The 27,830-nt window shown below is 41.1% G+C and overlaps 2 protein-coding genes across 5 annotated transcripts in view; one reads left to right on the forward strand and one right to left on the reverse strand.

Annotated features, from left to right (window-relative positions):
• cenpp (centromere protein P) overlaps window positions 1–27,830 on the forward strand; it is an 88,853-nt gene that overhangs the window by 57,214 nt on the left and 3,809 nt on the right. The gene's annotated exons all lie outside the window — the stretch shown is intronic.
• On the reverse strand, window positions 2,656–26,785 carry ecm2 (extracellular matrix protein 2, female organ and adipocyte specific). 3 transcript variants are annotated; one of them, XM_076743543.1, is made up of 12 exons: window positions 26,590–26,785; window positions 20,698–20,832; window positions 20,106–20,267; window positions 16,607–16,795; window positions 12,971–13,753; window positions 12,308–12,423; window positions 11,215–11,350; window positions 10,218–10,375; window positions 8,714–8,853; window positions 7,760–7,872; window positions 7,173–7,386; window positions 2,656–4,569 (listed from the first exon to the last, which is right to left on the reverse strand). In XM_076743543.1, the coding sequence occupies exons 2-12, from the start codon at window positions 20,828–20,830 to the stop codon at window positions 4,401–4,403; spliced, it is 2,313 nt and encodes a 770-aa protein (XP_076599658.1). In that variant the 5' UTR covers window positions 20,831–20,832; window positions 26,590–26,785; the 3' UTR covers window positions 2,656–4,400. The 3 variants fall into 3 exon arrangements, with proteins under 3 accessions (XP_076599658.1, XP_076599650.1, XP_076599666.1); XM_076743535.1 differs by having other exon boundaries at window positions 12,971–13,834; XM_076743551.1 differs by lacking the exon at window positions 16,607–16,795.

A 27,830-nucleotide genomic window follows, 5' to 3' on the forward strand; every position in this document is an offset into this window, starting at 1 on the left:
AATTTGGTTTTTATTTAGGTTTAAATATTACAGCTTTTTCAGTAAACTTAGTTAAAAATTATTAGAAAATTACAAACCCTTAAGTAAACTAACTTCCACGATAGTCATGTACTCTATATTTAATTAGTTGGAATGTAGCAGTTCAAATAAATACATAAAGTTCGCAGTACATAGCAGTACATTTTAAGAACAAGTGTTTGGTGCCCTCACTTTGTTTTCCATCCAAATAAAGTGAATTAGATCAGTGGATCCCAGCCTTTTTGGCTTGTGACCCCTTAATATGAAGAAATACTTGAAGAAATACCCCATTGTCAGTGGGTCTATATGTCTATTGGTTATGATTATTTCAGCTATATAGTCTATTTTTTATCAGTTTTATGTGGATACATTTTGGAATTAATTTGTGCCACATGTTTTCTTCTGATTTATCTTGAAAGAATTCATCCTGTTATGGCGCTAAATAACTGTCCAACACTATAATAATTATCTTTACCTGATGAAATATCTGCTGAGTACTTAAGGCTGAACTTGTAAGTGAATTTGTCAGCTATATGTCCTCATCCTGAGGAACACTGAAGGAGTCCTGTGACTAATGGCTATTCGATTGTTCCTTCATGAGTTGGATTAGTAAGACTGATGAATGTAGCAGCTGCTCACTTTGGCAGACGAGGAGAATTCTCTCTTTTCTACAGGAAAACCTTTGATCTCTGAGCTCCGGCTCATTGGAGGGAAGTTTTCCAGCTGAAGTATGATGACATGATGACTGCCAACATTTAGAAACTGACCAGACGTTGCTGATTGTTGTTTTTATTGCTTTTCTACTTTTAGGTTTATTTTTGTGTGCATATAATTACCTAATATTTCCAGTTTGTCTTACTGAAGAAGGAGCTGAGGTTTTGGTCCTCTTCGCATTTTAGCTTCTCTGTTCCAATCGTACTTTTGATCTGTCTGCTACTGAAGTAAATGATCCTAAACCTCAGGCTTTCAGGGGAAAATGTTATGATAAAGTTGGCTTCCAGCTCTGATAATTACAGCTTTCATCAAATGTGTATTGCATGAGGGTAGACGACATGTGATGCAAAGATTGCCACATTTTACCATGACTCATTCTCTGATAGTCATTACAGCTTCACCGCCTCCGCCTCTTCCCTGAGGCCCGAAGCGTTAATTTGATAACATGAAAGTACATTAATGAACTCCTCAATGTGCTGGATGTGCTGACAGTGATGGGGATCAGGGAATCCAGTGGAATATAACCTAAATTCTTGTTTAGATACGTGACTCATACTGAACACCTCACAGGTTGAATATTTGCATTCAGTGTCAACATGCATCTAATCCTAAACACCTGCAAGATGTTGTACTGTGTTCCAGATGGGAACATGAGGCTTATTGTCCTGGTTCCAGACCTCTGAATCACCGCTCTGATTTTTTTTCAATTCAAATCGGTCTGGTGTTGTACTCATTAACAGCAGTCCCCTGGTTATGATGCTGTGGCTGATAACATTCAAGAAATCTTTTATTTTTGTTGTAAATTTTTAGAGGAGGTTAGAATTCATTAGAGACAATAGAGTTTAAAAAGCAGTTTTCACTACTAGTAGTCAACAGTCCATCAACTTATATTAGTGGGCAGCAGTTATTGAATCAGTTTATTTCTGCAAACCAGATAATAAATATTGTGGAGTCATTATGACTGCTACAAGTAAGAGTCCTGATATATTCCACAATGGACTATAAACCTGGGTACGTGTTCCACACAGTAGAAATCAAAACATTGACCTCCAACAAGGAGAACCCCGTGTGTAGTCGTCATGCATGTAGGTGTAGGTCCATGATGATAAATTTTGGATGGTGTGAACACAAGCAGTGGACAAAATAGAAGTCACAGGAGCTAGAGGCCATCCAATACACCAACAAGTACCAAGAATGTCAAGTACATAGCCTGTCCACCAGAGAGCACTGAGAAGTTTATTTTTACACTGTAAAATGTCCTGCTTGCCACACATCTTGGTCACATTACGTGTTTATGTGTAAAAATTAATATCGGCAGATATGTTGTTATCAGATGTTTTAAAACTCCAGATATCAATATTGTGTTTTAAGCCTCAAAAAGCGAGTGTTGGTTTTTAGTATGTTCCACTTAGATACACTAGGTATCAAAATGGACTTCTCAGCAACAAGAGGCAGCATTTATGCAGTCGGTCACAGGTAGACAGGACAGTCCCAGTCATCAGCACAGACGTCCAAGAGAACCTGAAGAATTCATAGCTGATGAATATTTGTCACAGAGGCCGTTACAGACCCTCATATCCACAGAGATCTTTTATTGTTTTATGCTCAAGTTATATGACCTTACACTTTGTAACATAATGAACATGACTACAAGTGCTATTATTGTCATAAATCTACTTTTATCTTAGTAATATAGTGACCACAAAGTGTTTTTATTCATACAGGGTAATGAATATAGGTGAGACTTCCACAGTTAGATAGTGGGAACATAGTGAAGTTTATTTGAATTTTGCACCATAACATGTGTTAAACTATAATATGTGATTACTCACACATGAGACTGTTCACACAACATGTTGTCATATAATATATGCACGTTGGCCAGCCAAGAGCAAAGTGAAGGGCAAATCAATTGTTCAGATACATTTTTTTTTTTTGAAAGTTCGGTATTTGTAATTCTTAACTAGTTGAGTTCTTAACAGTAAATGAAACTTAAATTTTTGGCCACACCGTACATCTAGTAAATGTTATTTAAACCAACTGTACAATCTGGAAGTACTTTAAGAGCATTTCATCCACATCTCTGCTCATACATGAAAGATTTCTCCCAAGCTACAGAAACCTTCTTATATGTAGTCAGATGTTGGCTCATTTATACATGATGCTACAGTTACACAGGTTGATAGCTGAGGCTTAAACATAGACCTGCACTGTGGGTAAACAGTGTTTCTGTTTCAGGAACATTGAGCACATCATTCGAAAGAAGAATTGAAATGAGAATTTTGAGGAGGAAAAATACTTCTGGAGCCAGTCGTTCCTCCCACATCTCAACTCTGCTCTACTTGAGGAGAGTTCTTGCAGAGACCTTAAGGTCAAAGACATTTATTAGTGGGTTCCCCCCAGAATTGTGTTTCCTCAGACCACATAGCTGTGAAAACTCCAGCAAACCATCTGCTAACCATGATTCCTAGTCAACAGTCAATGATCACTGCCACCTGCACAGAAACAGTCTGTATTCAGTAATGAGCCTGGGTGAAACAGAAGTTACCCAACTTCATGTCCAGTTTTTTAAGTATTTGCGTGACCGTCTGTCACTCGATATCAGAAAGAGAGGTGAAGCCTTTACTGTGGGGAGTATAATTAAAGCACAGCACGGCCTGATCGTGTGTGATGCATGTGTTTATTGTTGTGGGGCCATCAGCAGGTAAAGATCGATGCTGTACTTTAAATCAAAGCCTATGCCATACAGAGAGACCCTCATTAGCCCCTTGCATCAAGAATAAATCCACTTTAACTGCACCAGAGGAAGTTACTGTCCTGCTTCTATCCACTTAAGTGCAGAGAATCAATGTAGAAGAAGGAGGAAATGGGCAGACATGTCATTACATTTTCCTTCTCTTTATCTGTCAGAGGGATTAGCTCCACCAGCACTCACTTTACTTTTTCCTTTAAGATGCTCATAATCTTTAACACCAAGAGCTCGAATGATGTGTCACACGTGATGTGACTACTAACAACCCTTTCCATGTCAGAATGAAAGAAGGCATTGGGAGAAACGGCTGAGAAATGGAACATGAAGGTAGTGAGGTTGTTAAAAATAATGTGGTGGGTTTGCGGTCTCACTTCATAGAATTCTTTCCATTTCTTTATTAGCATTTTCATTTTACTGTGTATGGTGCAGGAATTCTTTCCATTTTAGAGAGTTTAACATTTTCTAAGGCAGACAGATGTGTTTGATTTTGAAGTCTGAAGGTGTTCTGTCACCTTCACACCGGTTTAAATTGGGCCAGGCATCACTGCAAAACATCTTACCAGACCTAAAACTGTGTATCAGAGCCAGAGAAGAAGAAAATCTCACTTTCATGCTCCTCGTAAGGGTTTGGTCCAAGGATATGACAGGACAGTACATTCCCATAAGGAAAATTACATCAGCAGAAACTGAGTTTTGACAGTTCCCTTTTTTCCATGTTCAACCTGTACATCAGACATGTGAGAGCCTTTTTTCTATTATTTTGGGTGTAATTTCAGTAAGATACAGTATCAGAGGAGTGTGAGGGAAAATTTATCTTAGGTTTTGAGATCTTTTGGCACATTAATAAACAAAATCTTTGCCCTTGTGTTTCTGATGGTTAAAACAAGTGTCTTTTAGTTTTTGTTCCATGCTCAGGTCACTTGGTTTTCTGGGGTTTTAAGATCACGCTGGAGGAGGAGCGTACACAGGAAAAGGCTGACGGTGAAACCTTCTGAGGGTCGATGTAGTTGTTCTCCAGCCTCAGGGTCACCAGAGTGGCATCTCCGCTGTGGTTCGGGTCACAGATGCTCTCATCAGGGATACTCCTGGAAAACATAACATTTATTGTCTCTCTGCTGTAGAGCTTGTAAGGAACAACATTTTTAATCAGTCTCACCGATTCTGTATCACAGACACTTAATACTGATTATGGAGTTCCTCAAGAAGGCTTTCTGGTCTGTGTTGTATTTTCTGTACACATGCTCCTGCTCAACAACATTATCAGATGACATTACCAGTCATCATGATGTCAAATCTTATGTGTGTTTATACAGATTATACACAATTGCATGTATACATATAGATTTACAACCCAAACTCTTATTGCCTGTCTCACTGATTAATATTTGGATTTGTAAAATTCTTGAACGAACTGAGCAAAACACAGAAATTCTACTTGTATGACAGAAAACAGACAGAGACAATCTGCACTCAATGTTTGGCCATCTGTCCACACAGATTAAGACACTAGTTACAGACCTAGTAATGATTTTAGACTTGGATGCACATTTTGTGGAAGAACATCACCAAGCTGAGACCACTTTGAATCTGAATGACGCTGAAATGCTGATACATGCTTTTATTTTCGACTACTCCAGTCCTCCTTTTAGAAAGTCCTCTAAGTCCACTAAAAATTGTTCACAGTTCCCCAACACTGCACTGGCTACCTTTGTTTTTTTTTTGAACAGATTTTAAAGCCATCTTACTTGTTTATGTAGCCTTACGTAACCTAATACCTTCCTATGTGTGTGATTACTTTTCAATGTTTGCTTGAACTAGAACTCTAGACCTGTGAAAGATTCCTGATGTTTCCCACAGGAAAAGAGTGGCACTTGTATTTCTACATTGAAGACTGTTCTCTTTAATCTGGGAGCAGCCTATTTTCTCTACGTTTTCATTCTTTGATATTTTATTTATTTTATCGTTATTGTTTGTACTGTCCCACATATGTTAAAATAATCTCTCGTGTTTGTTCAGTGGCTGGTTACAATTTCCCACCTGGTGTGTCAGCCATTTTGGCAGTGAAGATGGAGGTGCAGCGTTTAATTTGTAGTGTTACTTTTATGTAAACCCATGCAATTACCTGGACAACTGAGTGTACCGTGCATGGACCTGTGAGTGAGCAATGAGGTGATTCAGAGTGACTCTCAGGTGGAAATATGAATCAGCTTGTTTTGTTCCTTGTCGTCAAGACAACTCTCCGTCCAGTGAACTTTTAGCTTTAATATTGTCTGGCAGGCTGTGATGAATGAGTCAGCCATCTGGTGAGGCTCTGCTCGTTGTTGGTCTTACAGGCTTGCATTAAATTTCGATTTTTTTTTTTCCTTCAGCTCTGTCTTTAATCACCTGGATTTATTGTTTTCCGTTGGAAGTTTCTGCTAAATTGACAGCAAAGTCAATATTTTTATTTCATGTGTGTATTTTGAGGAAGAATCAATCTCATTTTTTCATTGCATTTTTTCATTTTCATTATGCTATAAATACATAACACATACATTATTTAACACTGGTAGTGCAAATCATGTCAATTGATAATTGAACAATTACAGCCTGGACCTTATTTCTATGATTTTTTCCATCATTTCTATTAGTCACAACATTATACTCATCAAGTCAACCATAACTTATTAAGCCCAAAATCACACATCGGAAAGTTTTCTTCCAAGGTCTGCGCAGCATAGGACACCCTCGATCCTCAGACACGTGTTTTGCACAATGTTATTATAAGTAGAAGAAATTATGAAAATGTGCTTCAGGTTTTGATACATTTGGAATTATCTTTGAGTTATGCGTCACCTGTGATTGGCTGGTGAACTACAAAGAGACTATAGTGCCTGTGTGCTGGGATGGACTTCAATTCCTGTGATCCACCAGCGTTTTGTTGCATTACTTCACTGCAAATGTAACATGAGTTGGACTTAATCTTCCTGGTATTTCTGGTGCTTTGGAAGCATAACAGCACCCTTGTTATCCCGGCTTGAACCAAACTGTGAGACTTTTCATAAAACTTCTTGATTGATGGTATTTTTGTTCCTGTTACTGCCCATGCTGGTTTGGTCATATTGTGAAAAATTCTCCCTTGGCAAGAGCTTCATAAGTTCAAAAAATACATAAAAAATTTAATTTAATGACAGAGTAAGAGTTATAGGAAAATAAAAAATATCTTTCAGTTGTGGGCCTGGCTTTCCTCGACCATTGTTGCTGAAGTCTGCTGTGTTGGTTGCAGTGGTCTGTGTGATGGTGTAGTAAGAGGGATCTGTGAGTGTGACTGACTGGCTGACTAGCTAGCTACCCCTGCAGGTGCTTATGGTGCTTCTCAACTACTAACTTCATCATCAATTTTCAGAAAACTGCCAATATTCAAAATCTACCTAGTTCATTTCTCGCCTTTGTAAGAACTTTCCATATAACCGCTCACATTTTTTGTCTACCTCAAAAAACCTTTTATGAAGAATTGTTGTTCTACTACAAAATATTACCACATAACTGAATGAGTTTCAAAGACTAAGATCATTAATTTTATGGTGAATTATTCATAGTTCTGATTTAAAATCAATATGTCAATATCTTGCCAGGAAATAATCATTTTACAGTCATAGGAAGAACTTTAACCCTAATAAACAATTATTTGTAGATGGTGACTTCATACCTGAGCTTGTTATTGTTGAGTCTGAGAAAGTGTAAGTTGGTCATCTCGTTGATGCCAGACGGCACAGTGATCAGCTGGTTGTGATCCAGACACATTTCCACCATGGAGTTGTAAGAGCCGAAAAACGACTCGGGTTCGATTCCCTCCCCATCCAATTTGTTGTAGGAGAGGTAGAGGTACTCTAAACCAGGGTCCATGTGGGCGAAAACGTAACCTGTGGAGGCATTTTAAAGAAATTATTTTTTTATGTATGGATGTGGATATGGATTTTTGTACTTACTGATGTGGCTACAACTAGCGATCGTTTTGATTATTGATTCATTATTATGTCTATAAAATCACACAAGTGATATTTTGAAGGTCTGATTGGTCGGTGAATGAAGAATGAGATAAGAATAGTGGTTTTAGGACTGATATTGTTTCTGATTTACTGTCACATTTACATTTTACATTTTGCTGTGTTCTCTTGGATGGCTAAGGCACATTTCTCATGGTCACGGAACACAATTTGCCATCATTTCACAAAATTTTAATTTTAAAGATATCTTGCCAATCTACCAACAGTTGGACCCCTCCCATCTGCTCACCAGGTATCCTCTCTATGTTGTTTCCCACCAGCACTAGGTGGACCAGAGATCTGGGTAGGTAGGACGGAACCAGGTAAAGGTGATTATGTGAAAGGTCAATGGACTCCAGATTTCTGCAAAGTAGAGAGATGAGGGAGAAAAGATTTGTAAGGGCATGATGACAAAGGGGATTGAATGTCCTCGACAACAACTGATTGAAGAAAAACTGAACAAAAATTAGATACCATCCACTTTGGGTCTGTCAATTTTGTGATAAAGACAGTGTTCCTTTACTCTTTGAAACACAGTAATACATCAGGATAGATGCTAATTAGGGGTGTAGCAGGTGTGGGACAGTAGGTCGAGGACATTAGATTTGGTATGCAACTTCCTCGGTTCAGTATGTCCTGTGACACAAACATCCACTGTCAATATCTTCAGTTTATGTCTACTGCTTGCATGCGTGGAACAGACACTATAGAGTGTGACTTTTACCCGGAAAGCTTTGGCAGTAGATTAGTTGTTGTCTCTCATCCAAATGTGTCGATTAGTATAATGAGACAAAAAGACCTTCTCCCCACAGTATTCAATCAGCCTCTCAGTGCAGATCCAGACCATGCCAAAACAATGACTAATGCTGTAGGAGTGTTTATCACTGCAGATATGCAAGCAAACTCAGTCTTCTGAATGCAGGATTCAGCACATGTGCCTGAGCCCTGCTGCAAAGTACCCCCACATGCATTTTAGTCCATTTTGCCTGCATTGTATATAAAAAAAAAAAAAAATGTTTTTTTTTTTACATTTCATTATTCCTGCTGTGCTGAATTGTACTGAGCCATGACCCCAAATCTCAGCTACATACTGGACCATGGATGTTGTGTACTGTTTAACACATCTGTACTGGAAACAGATGTGTTCAATTACTGTGACCGTGGATGATAATCGATTATAGTGACAGGCCTGTTATTGTCAGACCTGTGGTTGATCCAGGCCATCGGGGCGATCCTCGTCTCATCCAGCCTGTTGTGTCTCAGAGAAATCAAATTCAGATTTTGGGTCTGATTGAAAACTGTCTCTGAGATTTCCTCAATCAGGTTGTTCTCCAAGTACAGCTCCTGAACAACAGACAGAGCAGAAAAAAGAAACCAAATGTTTGATACCATCAGGGTAGGAAAGGAAAATTTTTGGATTGGTGGAAACTCATGGACAATAACTGGAATTTAGTGTCAGAATAGGACAGTCGGATCCCAGTGCCATATGGTTTTAGATTTTAAAGAAAGCAACAGTGGGAGTGTTACAAGTTTGTCATTTAACAGTTGTGTTAACTGAGTGCTTTTGGTTCAGAGATCTTGGCAGACAAGTCTGTGCTTTCTTGCCATTGTTTCTGATGATAAAAGCATAATCCACCCCAAAACTAAATTCATATTTCTTCTACCTGTCTTTGTTAAAACTGACAACCTAATCAACAGAGTGACTGGGGAATGAACACCAGACACATGCTGACGTATTCTGGGCGTCTGCTTAGTTACTCTATATCATTTTGATCATGACCATAATCACCCTTGACTATATGAACGAGAATGTCACTGATAAATCTTGAAATCCCAGAGCTACTTGGAAAAGAACAAATGTGAAATGTCAAACTGATGAAGAAAATGTATGGTGTTTTGGTTTTGCAGGTAGTGTGTAGAAACTCTCCACAGTCATAACATGAAGTTGGTTTTTAAGGTGGATTTACAGCAACAGCATGGAGCTGGTGTTCTCCAGTGTTTGTGGTTAACCAGAGGCCGTAATTACAAGTTGGGTGGAGTGGTTTCCCACAGGTAGAGGCAGAGTTTACTCAGTGGAGAAGTCTTAAACCTAAGAGCCAAAAAGAAAATACTGATGCATCAGCGAACCTAAATTCTTGACTGACTGCAGCCAGCTGCTCAGAAGGCATCTGATCATGTGATTTCAGTGAAAACAGTATTTTGCTGGAAGTATTATTAATACACATATTTATTGAACTCTTCAATTTACCTGCTCAGAGCCTCCAAATTACTCAGTAATAAATTACTTTCACTTTCATTGGTCAGTCGTGTTTAAACACCTTGAAATGATGTACATACAGTCTTTATCAGACTATTTTACAATCAGAGCAGCAATAAGCTTTTTGCTTCAGTTGGAATGATGTGGATGATGGAACGGATGGACTGATGGAAGCACTCAGTACAACTCTGTTCATATTTTTAGAGGTAATTCACAGTGAGTCCAACTCATGGAACGTGAACTTATGGAACCATTGATGATTGAGCCATGATGATCACTTTTCTGGTGGCACCATCACACCAAAGCAGCAGCAGGCCAAGGTTTTTGAACTCAGTTGAGAGCACTGCGGATCTGTGGACTTTTATGAAGAAAGTCAAAGTCTGGCTCTGTGAGGTATCCTAGTGTGGGGAATGAAGGGGTAAGAGGCAGAGAGAGCAGTATTACTTCATACCAGCAATGACATGGGAAGGCCCTGTGGTACAGTGCGGAAGTGGTTCCTGGCCAGTCGGAGGTAGGAGAGCTGGATGAGAGGAGCAAAGGCCAGAGGATCCACATTCCCCTCACTCAGCAGATTTCCCTCCAATTCCAGAATCACAAGGCTGCTCAGATCTTAAAGGTAGAAAATAGATAAACATCACTGTCCCTCAGCTGGACCTTTGTCACGGAATCAGTGCAGCAAAGACATATCTGTCACAGTATAATAGTCAATAGTCAATAGTAGGGCTGAACAATTAAAACCTGCTGGTCAGTGATATGAACTGTGTTGATCACAGCAGCAGCAGCAAAGTGCACCTACAGAAAAAAAGACCATCTGTGAATTTCATAATACAAAAGATGAGAAGCCTGACATTCACAGAGTGTTTGGACACCATCCAACACTGGTCTCCTGCATGGCACTTTACAGATAGCTGTCATCTCATTGGTTGTGCATTGAAAGGTCACGGACGTTGCTTGTTTATGAATGAATGAAAAAACGCTCAACAGTGTCAAATGGGTCAAACTTTTGATTTCAAAGAATCCAACCAAAGGTCAAAGTTAAAACAGACTTTTGGCAGAACTATGAGGTGTACAATCCGAGTACCCCCCAGAGTAATGCAGCCGTGAGTTTCTCTTCTGAGAAAAACAAAGGGATTCCGCCAGCTTTCTTCAACTGTAGCTAATTAACATTATCTCAGTGTGTTGGCCACACTACAAAATGACACTCCCTAGTGTTGTCTGCTTAATGTTTTTGCATGCTGGCGTCTGTCTGCACTTGGCAAAAGAGGGTTTGCAAAGATCAACTGAACTGTACTTCACAGTTCAGTTGATCAAGGTGGTCTCAGACAGCTAGTTGGCATCTTGATGGGATTTTAGCAACTGTAAATGACTGACAGCTGTCAGAGTATTTTGTGACATTAAAGCTGAAGTCTTTAATGATGGAGGTGCATTATGGGATACTGTGTCAGTACCTTGGAAGCTGTTTTCATGGATTCCTCTCAGTTTGTTCTCACTGATCTTCAGCTCCTGCAGGGTGGGAGGGAGGCCAGAGGGCACAGCTTCTAGAAGGTTCCCATCCAAGTACAGACGCCTTAGCATCTTCAGACCCTGACACACACACACACACACACACACACACACACACACACACACACACACACACACACACACAATATTTCATGGTGATTTGTGCAAAGTTGACAGCGCCGCTTTCATAGCACAACGGTTAATTCCAGATATACCCATCCATCTTTCCCCTCTGCCTGTTAAAATTCACTTGCAGCTCACATTGAAGTCTTAAAAGTGTTTAAAACACTTCCTGCAGTCTTCATTATTAGTCTTGTTTTCTGTTTGATATCCATAGGTCTTTGAGATCATTTGCACCATTACATCACATAAATTCTCACATATTTTCTTTCTGGTTGATTGCATTACTTTACATGATCGGTATGTCTTATTTTACACGCCTGCCTTTAGGCTATGGTTGTTGTATGCGACGGTCACTGAAATCATCATCACTGTTCCTTGAAGCCTCTAAAGTACGGTTGGAAGAAGTTGGCTTTTCTAACCTCAATTCCAAAAATGTTGGAATGCTGTATAAAACATGAAAAAACAGAATGCCGTCATTTGCAAACAAACTATGTCCATGTCCATGCAGTAAAATCCTTCATCCATTCATGTGTTCACAAAGTGGTGAATCTCACTCCATCCTCACTTGTGAATGACTGAGCCTTCCGAGGACAACCCAGTCATGATACTATCACCTGTTACCAATGAACCTGTTTACCTGTGGAATGTTCCAAACAGGTGTTTTTGGAACATTCCACATCTTTCCCAGTCTTTAGTTGCTCCTGTCCCAACATGTTTGAAATGTGTCGATGCATCAAATTTAGAATAAACATATATTTACCAAAATCAATGAAGCTGATGAGGTCAAACATTAAATGTATTGTTTTTGTATTGTTTTCAATTGAGTTTATGTCAAAAGGATTAGCATCACATTCTGTTTTATTTATGTTTGACACAGTGTCCCATCTTTTTTGCGATCAAGGTTATATGTCTTACTTTAAATGCTTTAGCATCAATGCTGGCAGAGGTGAGTTTGTTTTTCTTCAGGTTGATCCATTCCAGGTTTGGGATGCCATTAAAGGCTTCTGCTGGGATGCTGCTGATGTTGTTGCCTGCAGGCCATTAGTAATATACTTCTCATTATCATGGCTGGGTAAAGTGTATTAGAGACAAAACATCAGTAATGATTTTGATAAGCAATGTATAGGTAAGAAAATGCATGAACCAAAAAAACATGGCAAAATAACATTCAGAAGTCTCGTGGAACGTCTTCAGTGGAAACCAGTGGGCTTACAACAGACTCAGCGAATTGGCCAGATTTGATGGATAAACAAACATATTGTTGGTTTTGGTCTTTTCCTGGGATTTGTTCATAATAGAGGAAAATAGAGAATCATGCCAGGCTTATCCCTTAAGCAGCTTAATAGTTTTGAATCAGGGCCTCTATTATTTATAGTGAGTAGCTAATGAGAAATAAATTTAGTAGGCTGCGTCTAATCAGAATCTAAGAACAAAAAAGTAATCTTTTGGGTCGGAAACTGGATTCAGACATACGTGTTAAACATGTGACGTGTGTGTTAAAGTGGTAAAGGTTGTTCAGGATGCATGGAGCCCTCTCTGGCTCGACTGTCTGCCGGTGCTGTCGTGGTGTTGACTTACCCTCCAGACTGAGAGATCTGAGCTCAGGTATGGCCAGAGGAGGAAAGTAGATGAGCTTGACATTCTCACATGTCAGAGTGACATCAGAGATGGTACAGCCAGGAGGGAGGCTTCCTCTGTTCACTACCACCACCTCCCTCTCTTTCTCTTCCTCTTCCACCTCTTCTACCTCCTCCACCCCTGCTTCTGTTTCCTTCAGCTCATCCTCCGTCGCAGCCGGGGGTCTTGGGATCGGAGCTGGGAGGAGGTCCGGTTCCTCTGGTTCTTTTGGGAGCATCTGAAACACATCTCCTCTCAGCCATATGTCTTCCTCCTCCTCTTCCTGCCGCTCCTCTACCTGCTTTGGCTGCTTCTCCTCATCCTCCTCCTCCTCCTCCACCAATGCCAGTAGTTCTTCCCTCAATATCTCCTCCTGCCTCCTCCTTTCTTCCTCTAGTTTCCTTTCCCTCTCCCTTGCTTCTCTCTCTGCTGCCTCCTTCCGCCTTCTGTCTTCCTCTTCCTCCTGTCGCCTCCTCTCCAACTCCTCCATCTGCCTCTTCCACTCCTCCTCCTCTTTCTCCACCTGCAGCCTCAGCGCCTCCTCCTCTTCCCTCCTCCTCTTCTCCACTATTTTCCTTTGTCTCTCTGCCTGCTCCTTCCTCTGCTTCCTCCTCTTTTTCCTCGCCTCATCCTTCTTCCTTAGACGCTCCTCCTCCTCACGGTGCTCCTCTTCCTCCCGCCAGAGGATTCTCTGGATCTCCTCCTGAGTCAGTGGGGTCACGGGTTTGCCGGGCTCATTTGGAACTGGGGAGTCACCAGAAAGTTCAAGGCTGAAGTCAGGTTCAAAGGTGGGTGTGGGGTGGTGTGGGGGCAGCCAATCAGGGGCTGGAGGGTGGTCAAGAGGAAAGAAAAAGGCGACAGTATAGAAAGAAGGAAGGAAGGGAATAGAGATAAGAGTAGAAGAGACAGGAGGAAAAAGAAAAAAGAAAGAAAACTGAAAAGAATCGAACACGATGAAGATGGAAGTTGGTGAGGACAGACAGACAGGATGATAGTTGGACAGACAGACGGGAGGTGGACAGACAGAGACGGCTGTGTGTTAGTGTTGTAGCAAACCCCATTTGCCCAGACCAGTGAGCGCAAAGCCAGCTTGTTAGCTAGCTACAGAGCAGACTGCTGCTGTAGACCAGTCTGTACCATTGAACTGTACTTGTATGACCACTGTCAGGTAAAGTTTGCCTTTCATGTGTTTGTCCATATCGATGCCAGCAGGTGTTGAATCTAAATTTAATACTTTTTTCATTGAATTTAGACAAACCTTAGCTCAGTAGCACTTTATGCTGTTTTATAGTCATAAAACCTTGTCCAAACAGGGACACCAGAAAATATTACATGAAAAAGACTGACAGTGTCTTTTTGCTGTAAGATATTGTTCTGTCATTGACTCAGTGGCTTGTATCACTGGTTGTCATTTTCATTGGTTTGCCAAATTTTCTTCCTACTTTCCTGGCGATTCTTAATCCCACCTACAAAGCTCTGATTGGCTCGGCTGTTTTTGCCCCCAGTGAAACAGCTGCCAGTGACCACAAGACCAGACCTATTTGACTAACTGAACGAATGTGACGGGACGTTCAGAGTTCTGGAGCCAGACTAATGCTAATGCTGGCCTCTATGGAGATGACATGAGGAGAGTGTAAGGAGGACGATGTCTCCTGACACTTTGTCTGAGAATGCCTCAGTGTCACTTGATGGACCAACACTTTTCTTATGAGTAATAAACAGCTTTTAGTGTTTTTTACTCTTTACAGTTAACTCCATCTATACCTGACATAGTTGACACACAGAGTACAGATACATACATGTTTCTATGGCTGCTGCAATCAGGTTTATGCTGTATTCATCTGCACACAGTGATAAGTCATAGACAAAATGAGCTTTTCTTCTGCTTCACCTCCATACATGCACACAGTGAATATGCATTGTATGACTGAGCAATGACTTATTTACTGTCAGTTCAACTACGGCAGTTTAGCAGAGGTTGTATAGACAGGTTTCCTGTTCACAGTAAAGGATGCGTGCACAGGAAGGAAGTAGAAAACTCATTGCCACTATGTCATGGTTTCTATGTGGACATTTTCACTATTAGAAACAAACCATTTTGTTTGAAACTGCTAAAATTATTGCTTAGTACTAAATTTGTATGTGAAACAGATAGTGAGAAATTAAATTAAATTCCAGCTCTTCGCCATTAAATTATGCCAGCACACCTGTTTATGATGTTTTTCTATGAAAACGTAATGCATTTTCCATCCGAAGCCATCCGTGTGCCACCTCCATCAGCTGTCAGCAAGTCCCACACTGAAACATTAAACGTACATGGAACAGAACCTGACAAACATTTGCACTACTCAGTGACTACACAGCCATAAACAGAGTGACAGTATGAGCTGTCTGACCACAAAACAGGTGTTTCTTCCTCACCTGTTTTGGTACAAAGCTCTCTTATTAAAATCCAAGCTCAGAGCCCTGGATTTTAATAAGGTGGTAGATAGTTTACTACATGTTAAAAGCTATTATCCACTCTGAGCTAGCATGTGGGTTTTCTACTTGGGATATTGAGCTACTTCCAACCATTACTTTGTCATTTGTCCAGTTTATGGCACAAAACAACTCTTAATGGCGAACTTCACACAGACTTGCACTCATTCTGGTTTGTTTTCTGCCTCCAGCAAGTGCACACATCCCACAGCAATTTTACTCTGCCTTCTCTTCCTTTGGTGTTTTGGTGAAATTGAATTGACAGTAAGGTGAAATCAATCCTGGACATGTTTAAATCAACATGTTATATCCCAACATACAGACATGTTAAAACTCACAACATGTGTGTTGATCTGACCCGAAATGTGCTAAACACATTTTTTAAAGCCATGATGGAAATGGGAAGCAACATGCTGAGGCCACAGAGATGGAAACTGTTTCTTTTCATTTATTCCAGGACACGAGTGGACCATTTAAACAACAGCTAATTAATATAAAACTGTTCTGACAGCTGAATTTTACAGGATATCCAAATATGATTTCATTGAGAAACAATGTGAGTTGGATTACTGTCCACACCATCAGACTTTTACATTCGAGTCAACTCATCTGAAGGCTAATAAGCACATGTTTTCAGAGTGAACTGTCTACAAATTCAGACGGTAACTGGTGAATTTTGTTGTGTTTTCACAACCTCTAGTGTACACCGGTTTTATCTGTACCACTAATGTGTGAATAAAGCTTAATGTGAACACATCCAAAATGACATAATTGTCTATTGAATTGTAATGACTGCAGAAAGCTCAGCTAATCAAAGTAAGTTAGCAAAATGATTTGGGTAATGACTTAAATGTACACATCAATTTTACCTCCATCATTATGGTTAGGTTAAAAAGGCACATCCTGCTTGTCCTGCTGGAAAGCTGAATGTGGCATTATGATAATGAAGTGAACTGAACGAAAGTGTTTTCACAACTAATTATGGTTATGTGGTGCAATTTAAATGTGCCTGTAAAACTCAAGTGTTTAGTGAATAGCCGTCCTGATTGTCAGAAACATCGCTCATCTCTGTTGCCTCCAGATGTTGCACCATGGCGCTGCCACATGTTGTGTTTCTACCTGGCTCCATGCAGACGGGGCAGCACTCCCCAGCGGGGGTGAAGGGGAAATGGCAGTGCATTATGGGACAGGTGATCCTGTCACAAACCACCCGCCCTCCGTTACACAGACAAGTCACACAGGGCTTTGGAGACCAGACGGCCTGGTCGAACATGGTCATGCCCTGGTACAGACACTGGCCCTGCTTACCTGAAACAACACAGACACATACAGTCAGTTCATTGTAGTTTAAAATCTCTATTACCAGGTCACACAGGGATGCTCTGAGGGGAATATGAAGGGAGCTAATTATTGACTGACAGTTATCAGTTTGTAGGCTAAATCTTCTAATACAGTCTATAAGTTTGAATGTAAGAGTTTAACATCAGTAATATTGGCAGTGGAGGTCAGTGTGATGTGGATGAACTCTGAAACATGAGGTAGTACACCTATTTAAAGACCTTCATATAGATCTACAGTGTAGGTCTTAGCCCTGCTGTAGTTGTGCATCAACAAGGAAATAACCATTGAATGCTGCTAAATCATAGTCTGACTGCTTCAGTTCTGTAAAGCGGGCCAACCACTGTTTGGAGTTCTGTTCAATCCGCACATTTGGCCAACTCTGAACGACTAAACGGGAAAAACAAACAGCTAATCATTTCTGACTGCATTTCATTACCGCAGATGATGTTTGAGCGGGGGTGTAAGACATGCAACAAAAATAAAACTGGGGACGCTGTGGGCGTATGGTCTGCATCTTCACCATTTGGTCACATGGACGTCCCGTGGCTGCTTTGAGAAAAATGATTTGCCTTGATCAGTCAAGGTTCAGAGGTCTAGAAGAAGGCACATTCAAACCAGTAATCTGTGGGTCACACCTTTAGCATAACTTGCTGACCCTTGTCGTCCTCCTCCTCAGCAGCAACAACAGGCCCTGGTGCAGTAATTGCTGTGTGTGTATAGTCAAATCTAAAGCCTGTACTTTACCATCAGAACCAGACAAAGCAGTGATTTGTAGCGTTTCCACTCCTCCCTCTGCATTAAGTCCATCTTTCAACATCAGACCTGGGACAGGACAAGGCTGTGACTGGCAGTGAGTCAGTAGAAAAGACTGTAAACCACTATGATACAGCAGGAAGAGGCTCTCTGGGTCTATTTTAAGTCTGCCCTGCCTGTCATCTATCCTTTCTAATGGTATGCTCTTTGTTACATCCATAGAAGCACAGGTAGTTAAGAGGCTCAGGTTATTTCTCTTAAATACTGTCTCTCCTATCTCTGTCTTTTTTGCTGTGAGCAGTGAGACTGTCACCCTGTCATCTCAGCTGGAGCACACATACTTTAGAGCTTTTCTTTTCTCTCTCGATTGTCTAGTAAATTGCAGGGTTTTGTTTAAATATTATAGCAACCATCAGACTCGGCTGCGGCACCATCGTTCTCTGGTGTTCAGTGCATATTTTCATGTGTTTTTACTACCAGTGAAACAATTAGTTGATTCACTGATTGACAAACAATGAATAGACAACAGTTTTGATAAACAGTTCATCATTTTTCAAGCAAAACAACAATCATTCTTTGTTTATAGCTTCTCCGATGTGAGGACTCTCAGCTTTTCTCTGTTTTATATCACTGTAAACTCTTGGGGTTTTGGACATTTGGGGCCAACAATAATGTTTTTAAGCTCAGCTGAGCTCTGATACAGTAATGGCTGTTGGAAAGAATGATGAAAATAGGTATTTCTTTGTACTTCAGAATATTTAGATAAGTTTAGATGATGGAAAGACTGATTTGCAGGGGGGTTATGATCACCCAGCGTATGCAATCACCTGTCAAACTGTCAAAAAAAAAGATTGTAGCTTGACCATGAGATCATATTACTTTGTCAAACTACTGTTTCCAAGATCAGGAATGAACTTCCACACTGAAGCCTGTAACATTTACAAAGATGGTCTGACATGTCACTCTCTGTTTCTGTAAACTGCAGTCTGATCAGTTTGGTTGTTGTTTCATTAGTCAGTTTTGTCTGCTTCTCTAAACACAGAGGCATGCTCTCAAATGACAAACAACAGAGCCAAATGGATTAAACCTACATGAAAAGAAAATCCCCCTGTAGCAACAGCAGACTGCCACCAACACCACCTTCCCTTCTAATTACATAATTCTGACTTTATTGTTTTAAGCTTGGGGGCTTCCACGGGGCTTTGAGGTTCTCCTTTGGAGGCTCTGTCCTCATCTCTGCGTGGGATTTCTCAGGACTTCTTTTCTGACGAGCTCTTTTCCCACAGATGGTTTTCCCTTCTGTTAACGTTGGAATGTGATGATTTGTCGTTAAATTACCGAGCAGTAATAACAGGCAGCTTCGTTATGAGAACAAGATGAAGCCTCAGAGCAGATCTGTTCTCTCGCTGCACCCTGTTTGATTAAAATGTCCTGTTTTCATTCAGCGAAAAAGATTAAATTTATTGTATTAAGATTTTATTGTGAGAAAACTCTGTTGTGATATACCACATAAAGGTTTTAAATGCAAATATACACTCTGCCTGTTTCCATGTTGGTTTACACTTAAACATACAAACACTGAGACAAATTAAGTAGTTAAATTGTTTTTTGAAAACTGGTCAAATTTGCTGCACAGACATGGCGCCTGCTAGTGCACCATTTAAATCTACTTGGACGTTTAAAGTTTAAACCTGCATGTTCGTTGGATTGTGCACGAATGCATGCGTGTCCATGTGTATCATATAGCCATATTTTTTTTGTGCACATTTCTACAACCTCTCGTGGTTGTGACTCACAACTTTTGAAAACCTTTTTACTGACTGCTCATTTTTTCTTTTTTACATAATTGTAAATTTAAAGTTTAGGTTTGGACCGTTTGTCAGATTTGGAGAATTGGACTGGAAATTGTGGAGACACCTCCCCTATTGTAGCGACTTAAGGATTAACTGGAAAGATATGGCAGAAAATATTGACTTGTTGCAGCTCTTCTTGGGCTGTGTGCTATCCATAATACCCCTCTCCACACAAATCTGAAGAAATGACAACATTTCCCACGTAGGACATGTCAGAATCACATTAAACACAGGTTTTGTGCCACACGGCTTCTTATCCACTAATGTGACGACAAAAACTAACAGAACATAATGTGACTTGTTACTAACATGGGGACAGATGAATAAATGACAAAGCAAACTGACTATCTCTAGATTGTCAGGTTTTAGCAGGTCAGAGTCTCTGATAAAGGAGCTTTTTATGAAAACTATAAGGTAGTCTTCATCATATCAGGCGATCAGATAGTGGCATTAAATATTAACTGTTATAAACCCTAGAAAGCCTGATGAGAGCACCTCTAGTTACTGGTGTCACCAGGATGAATACTGGTCTCACTACTTTAGATTAAGGTTGAGTTACTGGTCTCCCTAACCTCCATTAAAGCTGAGTCACTGGTCTCAGTAATCAGAGTTAAATCTTGGTTTTTGGTCTCGCTCACCTGGGTTACGGTTGTGTTTCTACTCTCACTGACCTGGGATAACGTTGTAGCTTGAGTGCTGCTCTTGTAGGTTCTTGTAGGACTCCAGCAACAGAGTATTTTCTTGGTTTTGTCCAAGCTCCACTGGGATGCTCGGACCAGGAACAAGTCGGATCTTCAGAGGCCTAGAGCGCCCCGCTCTGCCCCGCCCATGACCTGCAACACATGGTCATATCAGTTTTCATGTACATCTGTCTAAAAACTTCTAACAGGAGGACAGACAGTGTTATCCAGAGTCACTGGGTTCTCAGGACAGTCTCGTTATCAGTTTACAGATATGGTTTGTCCCCAGGTTTTCAGCCAAAAAGAAGACATTCTGTTTTAGCTATATGAAAAGACAACTTCTACGAGCCAGTTCATGAACTTACGGAATTCTTCACTTGAGACTGACTTTAATGTATTCCTGTTCTTATGTAAAGCCAAAAGGGCTGAATCAGTGGCATATAAGAATACATTTTCAGCACAATCAGATTCTGGGTAATCTTTTTGTGCACATCCTGGATCTGTCTGTAGTGGACGCAGAGATGAGACCGAAAACAATTTTCTCAACTAACTGCATGATGGCTGACAAGAAGATTTGTCTTACCGTGTCCGTCCCTCTTCCTTTTCCCTCGGCGGGTCCCTCCATCCTGGTTGCGATGTCTGTTCCTGGCCTGGGCGTCTGGGATGGTCAGGGCCACTAGCAGCCACAGACTGGCCACCACCAGCCACCACCTCATCCCTGCAGAGCGGCACAGACCAGGTTCAGGTTGCCTCATAAAAACCTTTACTTCCACAGAGGTCATCACTACAGCAGCGTATTGATAGAACCTTTTGATAATCGTGTCGGCACAATACCTGTCTAGGTACCGATAGTTGTCAAATGTTAAATATCATTTAAACACCAGCTGTCGTATGGTTTTCAACATTCAATGCTACAAACACATTGTATGTCACATGCAGTTAATGAGATATACAAAAGCACAATATAACAGTTAATTCTCCCAGTAGCCATGGTTGGAAATCAAGTGTTCAGAAACAGTGGGGAAGGCCAGGGTTTAAGGCACTGGCTATGAACCGTTATGTCCAGGGCTTGAGTCCAACCAGGGACCTTTATTTCCTGTCGTTCCCCATCTCTCTCTTTCCTCATTTCTTGTCAACTCTGAAAAAGGCATAAAATCCTGAGGAGAAAAGTTTGTCTTTCATGTTTCCTTTTCCATGGACTCCTCTTCTTCAAATTTCTTTGAAATGTAAGAATTTAAACCCTGAATAAGTGCAGAAACCAGCAGCTAAAATGAGTGGAACCAAACATCCATGTTCTTTCTCCTCCTGCAGAAATATAGAAGAAACACAGAGGTTTTTACCTGCAGCAGCTTTTCAGACAAAAGAGCTGTCAGTGCTGCTGCAGGCCCTCATATAGCTCTCGGCTGGGGGCCTAATAGCCGGTTCCCTGTGTGTATTTGTGTGTGTGTGTAATGACTAGTCTTTACACAGCAGTCCTGTCATTATTAAGGCAGTGATCTGATGCTAACACACACCTTCACACACCTGATACTTTGCCTTCTGTCTGATTCTCCCTCTGAATGGAGCAGATTGAACTAATTCTCTATATCAGTCTCAATAACAGTGTGCTGTAGCTGTGTTCCAGTGCATGATGGGAGATGTTGGTGGTGTTGATGAGCCATAGGAGCCTCTGATTTGTTGCGATGGTGCCCAAACAAGCTTGAGAGATTTCGTTCCGTTAGTTTGAAGGACTGAAAGCTTCACTCGCTGTTTGTTTACTGATGTCCTGTTTCCTATATGTTTCTCCATGGGGTTTTTTAGCCTATTGTAGGTTCTAGCGGTCACCATAGTGGAACATTTAGCGCATAAGTAGCTAAAGATATTGAAAATACAATCATCACATACACACAATTGATTATGACCATGATTCCAATGGGATGATAATGTTGCTTTGTGGCTGCTGGATGTGGAAAGAGGCAGCTGTTTGCTGAATTGTTAGCGATGACTATTTTATGAGGAGATATTAGTATAAGATGTTGTGTTCCCCTGCCCTCAAGGGACCAAAATTCAATTAAGACATGTAACATCAACATGTCACGTTGATCACAGAAATATGTCCATTTAAGAATGATAATTCTGTCAGGCGACTTAAAACAGCTGCAGACATCTCATCTGTTTTTGTTTTTGTTTTTTTGTCTCTGCTGGTTTCAGGAACTTTTGCTAAACATCTGAAACCCAGAGAGGTGTCTCCTCCTGTGGATAAACCAGAACCAGAACAGTCAGGCTGCTACAGCATTATCTGATTTTTGTTTGTTTTGTTACTGTGTTGTTCGACATATAGAAAAAGCATGAATACAGCGTGTGCGTCTCCACGTGTAGCTCCTCTGTTACAGTCAGAATAAAAGCAGCACTCCAAAAATATCTAAACAGAAAGATCGAGCCTCAGTTTACTATTGTTAAGAAGTTTCACTCTCGGAGCAAATTTTCGGCTTATCCTGGATCCTGTGTCAGGTCCCGATTCTGCTTTCAGAGTACAGTTGTGCACATAAATGTACAGATCCCTGGCAGGAAAAAATGTGTGATCTTGCAGGAAACCTTTCCATTTATATCACATCATTGTGTGTGCCTTTTTAAAATCATGATGGCTGACATCACCCAAGTGGCCATGATCAAAAGTTTACATCCTCTTGAATGTTTGCACTGATAGTATACACACACGTTGACACACGGGTTTAAATGGCTGCTCAGGGTCAGTTTCCACACCTGTGACTTGTCTCATTGTGATTATTGTCTCGGTATAAACAGTCAATGAGTTTCTTGGCTCTTGAAAGAGCCCTGAGCCACAGGGAAAGCAACAGAACTGTCAAAGGCCTGCAAGAAAAGATGGTTGAACTTCAAAACTCAGGAAAACAATTACAAAAAGATATCCAGAGATTTGAAAATACCAATCAGTATTCAGGAAATCTAGTCGGGATGCAAAGAAAAACCCAAAACCAACTTCAGCTAAAATACATGCTGCTCTGCTAAAAAAGGGGTGTGGCTTTTTCAAGATGCATAATAAGCAAACAATAAACAACAATCAACTGCACGGGTGAGTTGCCAGAAAAGAGCCATTCCTTCGCCAAAGCCATAAAACAGACCGCCTAGAATATGCCAAACTGCACCTAGACAAGCCTCAAAACTTCTGGAACAAAGTCATTTGAAGTGATAAGACTAAAATGGAACTTTATGGTCACAACCATAAACACTATGTTTAGAGAGTGTGAGTCAACGAGGCCTAAGATGAAAAGTACACCATCCGTCCTGTGAAGCATGGAGGTGGATCCCTGATGGATTTAGGGTGTGCACGGGGAATTAAGTCAGAAATGATGGAAACATTTAGTCAGAGTGTTATCAGGAAATATTGGAGGACGATTTGCATTCATCAGCCCAGAAGCTGCACATGGGACGCACTTTGATTTTCCAACATGAGTCGACCCTTCAGTGACTACAGCAGAGGAAAGTGAAGGTTACGCAGTGGCCACCACTTTGAGATCTCATCTCATCTCGCAGTTCATGCAAGACGACCCAAGAATTTACTGGACCCGGAGGCTTTATGCCAAGAAGAATGAGCAGCTTTACCACCTGAGAAAATAAAGGGCCACAACTATCACAAAAGACTGCACGCCATCATGGATGCTAAAGAGGGCAACACACAGTAATAAGAATGAAGGGTATGCAAACTTCTCAACTGGGACCATCTCAGTATTTTCCTTATTGCTATGTTTTTTTAGAGATAGTGTAAAAAAAAAATGTGTTTTAACTGATCACTCGTGTTTTTTTTTTTTTAGAGACCGGTACTTGTCTTAGAGATTCTGCCAGGATATGTAAATTTTTGAGCACAGCTGTAACTCACATCACACTATATTAACTGCACTCAGATCAGGTGATGGTGCTGATAACAGCTTTTAATTAAAACCTGCTGTAATCCAGCTCCTCACATTAACAATGACCCAAACTCTCCAAACATCTACAAGTACTACTATTCCACTCGTATTCATGTACTGTTAGAATCAACTGAAGTACGAGAGACTTGTACTCATTCATTATGAATTCTGTTTACATTTTCAGCAGCATGAGATGAGATGAGCAAACTTTGTCCATCCATCCATGAGTTTGTGATGAATGGATGTTAGTGGCATCGTTAAACTTATTGTTGTAACTAAATTGACAAAAGCACATAGTTTACATAGCTTTTCTTCTTCAAGCATTTTTGGGAGTTTTAGGTGCATTGCCACCACCTTCTGGGCTGCACTAGTGTCTGCACTGATTTGCGTGTCACCACAGCTGAAGTAAGTGTTTTAAATCTGGATTTTATCCAGACATGATACAATGAAAGTGTAACTGACACCTTAAGATAGATGATTATCTACAGCAGCTGTTCAAAAACTACAGCTCCCATGACGTTTTTTCAGAGCAGCAGTGTCCTTATTACAGGTCATGGTAGGTGGGTCTCCTTCATCCAGGACATCTGCCCGCACTCTCTTCACATTCACATTTTCTTTTGGATGAAAACAAAACTAAAGTCTGCAGCTCCACAGACTGGAGGTCTGAACACACAGACAGCTAGCCCTAAGACTGTCCCACCTCAGCTCAGCATCAGCCAATAGGAAACCAGAATTCAGTGCTCGTCGGGAGACACAGAGAAAAAGAGAGAGAGAGAGATCCATGAGTGCTGAGACAGAGGAAAGAAACAGGAGGGAGGGGAGAGAAATGGAAAATATTCAGCAGTTCAGTTTCTGGATGAGCAGGCTCAGACGGAGAGACTTCCAGCAGGAACAGGAGGATAAAAATAACCTGGAGGCTGTGTTTGTGTGTCGTTTAATGAAACCCAGGCAGCGTTTAAAGCTTAAGTTTCTTCTGCTGCTGGTTCAGTTTGCTGCCATCACTTATTATTTCACTTATTAACTGAAAGAGTTAACATTTCCTCTGAATGGCTTTTTATTTCTAACTTCACGCACCTCCTTCAGACATGATGGCTTTAGTTTTCAGTACAAAAAAGATCAATAACTCCGCTTTTAGCCAATGTGTGGCTTCTATTTTCCACACTAAAGATCTCTGAAGTTTAACTCCACGCTGATCTGTAGTTTTTGTTGAATGTTCAACAGTCGTTCTCCGTCCACAACTCCTCCTGCATCACGTCCACGTCGTTCTGGAGCACTTCATGGTTCCAGGCAGATGTGTGCAGTTTTGCTTCTCCAGCATCTGAATCACTGTGTATCTTCTCACACAGAGTTTCTGTCATGAATCCTTTCAAAGCTTCTGCTTTCAGTTGCATTTAGTTTAACGCTTTAGTATCTATGGAGACAGTTACTGTCTAGAGCATCTTTATTTTTCTGTAGACTTGTTTCACCGTTTTATTTTTTCCCGCTCTGATCGACTGTGTTATGTATCTCTGATAAATCTCCTTTCGGTTCCATTTCGGTCCATCTTTTGGTTTCTACCCACTGACTCCAGCTCCAGTATTAGAAAAATTTCTCATGTTTGTCGTAGTTGTCCTCACTGTGACATAACATCACATCTGTTTAACCAGTCATGATCGACAGCACTTCGGAGCCCAAATGTAGCTCCAGGAACTCACCTTCAAGGTGCTGCACAGTGGACGCAAAAGATTGGATAATATATTGTTCCAGAAATAATATCGCGTAAGGAAAACCCTGCAGGTTTTCTGGCACCATGCTGGTGACATTCTCATGTAAACAATCACACATCGCTAACGTGCGTTTTCTGACTGCATCCAGTAACATGACATATGAGTTCTGCCACTCTGTGACATAAAGCTGCAGGTCTTGGAGTCGGCTTCGTGTCTCATATTTGTCACTCGGCTTCAGTCACATCATGTCTCATAGACACAGGTGTAGATCAGCTTCAGGTCTCAGTTTTAGGCTCGTGCAGAGGTCTTCATTCATCACTGTGAATCTGACTCAAAAATCTCCGCATATGCTTGGAGTGCAAACTGATAAAGCAGGTGACTCACTGCATATTTGCTTTGCTTTGTTAAATGTGCTCCCTGCCAAAGCCTTGTGGAAGTCATGTCGGTGAACAGCCTCATTTTAGGTTTTTTTTTTTTTTTTTGATTGTGATAATTACTGAGGAATTACCAGGAACCAGGTTCTTTTTGCAAAGACGGCAAGACCTGCATAAAGACGGTCTGCCTGCTTTAGCCATCGCACTCCCCAAATCTCCAGATGTCCCCTGAGCTCATTTTGACGTCCTTAAACAAAACAGAACATCATCAGTGAGCTGAGGGGAAAGTTGGGGAGTGCATCATAACAGGAAGAGAACAGACGTGAACATTCATCTGAAAGCTTCAAGAATCTGGTTCCTTCTGTGAAGAAGATTGTCCACCGCAACTGATACAGCTGTTTACAAATGATCGCAAGACAGACAGACAGACGGACAAGGAGAGGGGAGGAGCTGAAGTCAGACAGACAGACAGACATTAACTCTACTTTACCAGCAGTTTGAAGGCGGTTGCAGGACTTGAGGCCAAATTCTTCCACCCTCTTTCCTCCTCCTCTGGTTCTGCAGGAGCTCCAGGAGAGGTGTGTGTGTGTGTGTCGCTGTGTGATGATACTGTAAGTGTGTGTGCCTCTTGTTGTCGGTGTGTCTCAGGCTGTGCAGTTGTGTAGAGCAGAGCAGGCTAATAGAGCTGTGAGGAAAGCCAGGATTTGTACTGCAGCTGGGACAGAGAGAGAGAGAGAGAGAGTCATCGACAGAGAGAGAGAGCGAGAGAGAGGGAGACAGGTCTGTCTTCCTGTCTGAAGGAGAACACGGCCGGCGTGCTGCAGAACATCGCAGAAAGACAAATCCAACTCAAATAAGCTGAATATTCACATGTTGCACAGCGAGATGGACAAAAACTGGAGGTTAGCTGAGACGATGGAGCACGAAGGCGGTTCAGTCCTCTGTGGAAATAACTGGACGGTCTCAGGACGAGCTGAAGAGGACGTGAACTTTTTTTTTTAGGACGGAGGTCAGAGGTCACACCAGACCAAACATCCTGCTGCAGCGACTTCGTGTGAAAAACTGCTCTCTGCTCAGCAGCACGTTTGAATAAAACCCCAAACTCAGATGGAGGAAAAGCCCTAAATGTCACCACAACACAACACTGGCATAAAAAGTACAAATATTTCAGTATTTAATTACAAACCTCTGCTACAGTAAAACTAAATGGACTTTTTCTGTGTATGTTTTCTAATTAGAAATGATTTCCAGAAGGTCCGATGTGGCTCAGAGCAGCTGTTCTTTATTCCACACCATCTTTGTCAGCGATGATGAATTATAACAGGCAACAATCACTGGCGGCGTACAACACGTGTCAGCCGCCAATTTCATGTGTGTCAATGTCAGGATACACGAGGTGTACTATCAGATAATCTGCCAATTATTTTTGTCTAATCAATTCATTGTTTAAACCACAAAATGTCAAAGAAAAATGATCTGTCACCAACCAATGAATCGAGTAGTCCTTTCATCTGGACGCACTGTGTGACGTTTGCTCACCTTGGAGTGTTAATGTGCGTCAGTCTCAACAAACTGCCCACGAACAAAGACGTGATTTTTGCACAGAGTGAAACATCTCAGCAGCAAAGTAGATGGATAGAGTCTGATCGAGGAAGAAAGTCATTACGAGGCAAGACCCTGCAAGTTCATCAGCCCGGCTGATGTCACCTTACAGGCGATTCTGTCTCGGCT

This window comes from Chaetodon auriga, chromosome 2, assembly GCF_051107435.1.
Source record: "Chaetodon auriga isolate fChaAug3 chromosome 2, fChaAug3.hap1, whole genome shotgun sequence".
NCBI lineage: Eukaryota > Metazoa > Chordata > Actinopteri > Chaetodontiformes > Chaetodontidae > Chaetodon > Chaetodon auriga.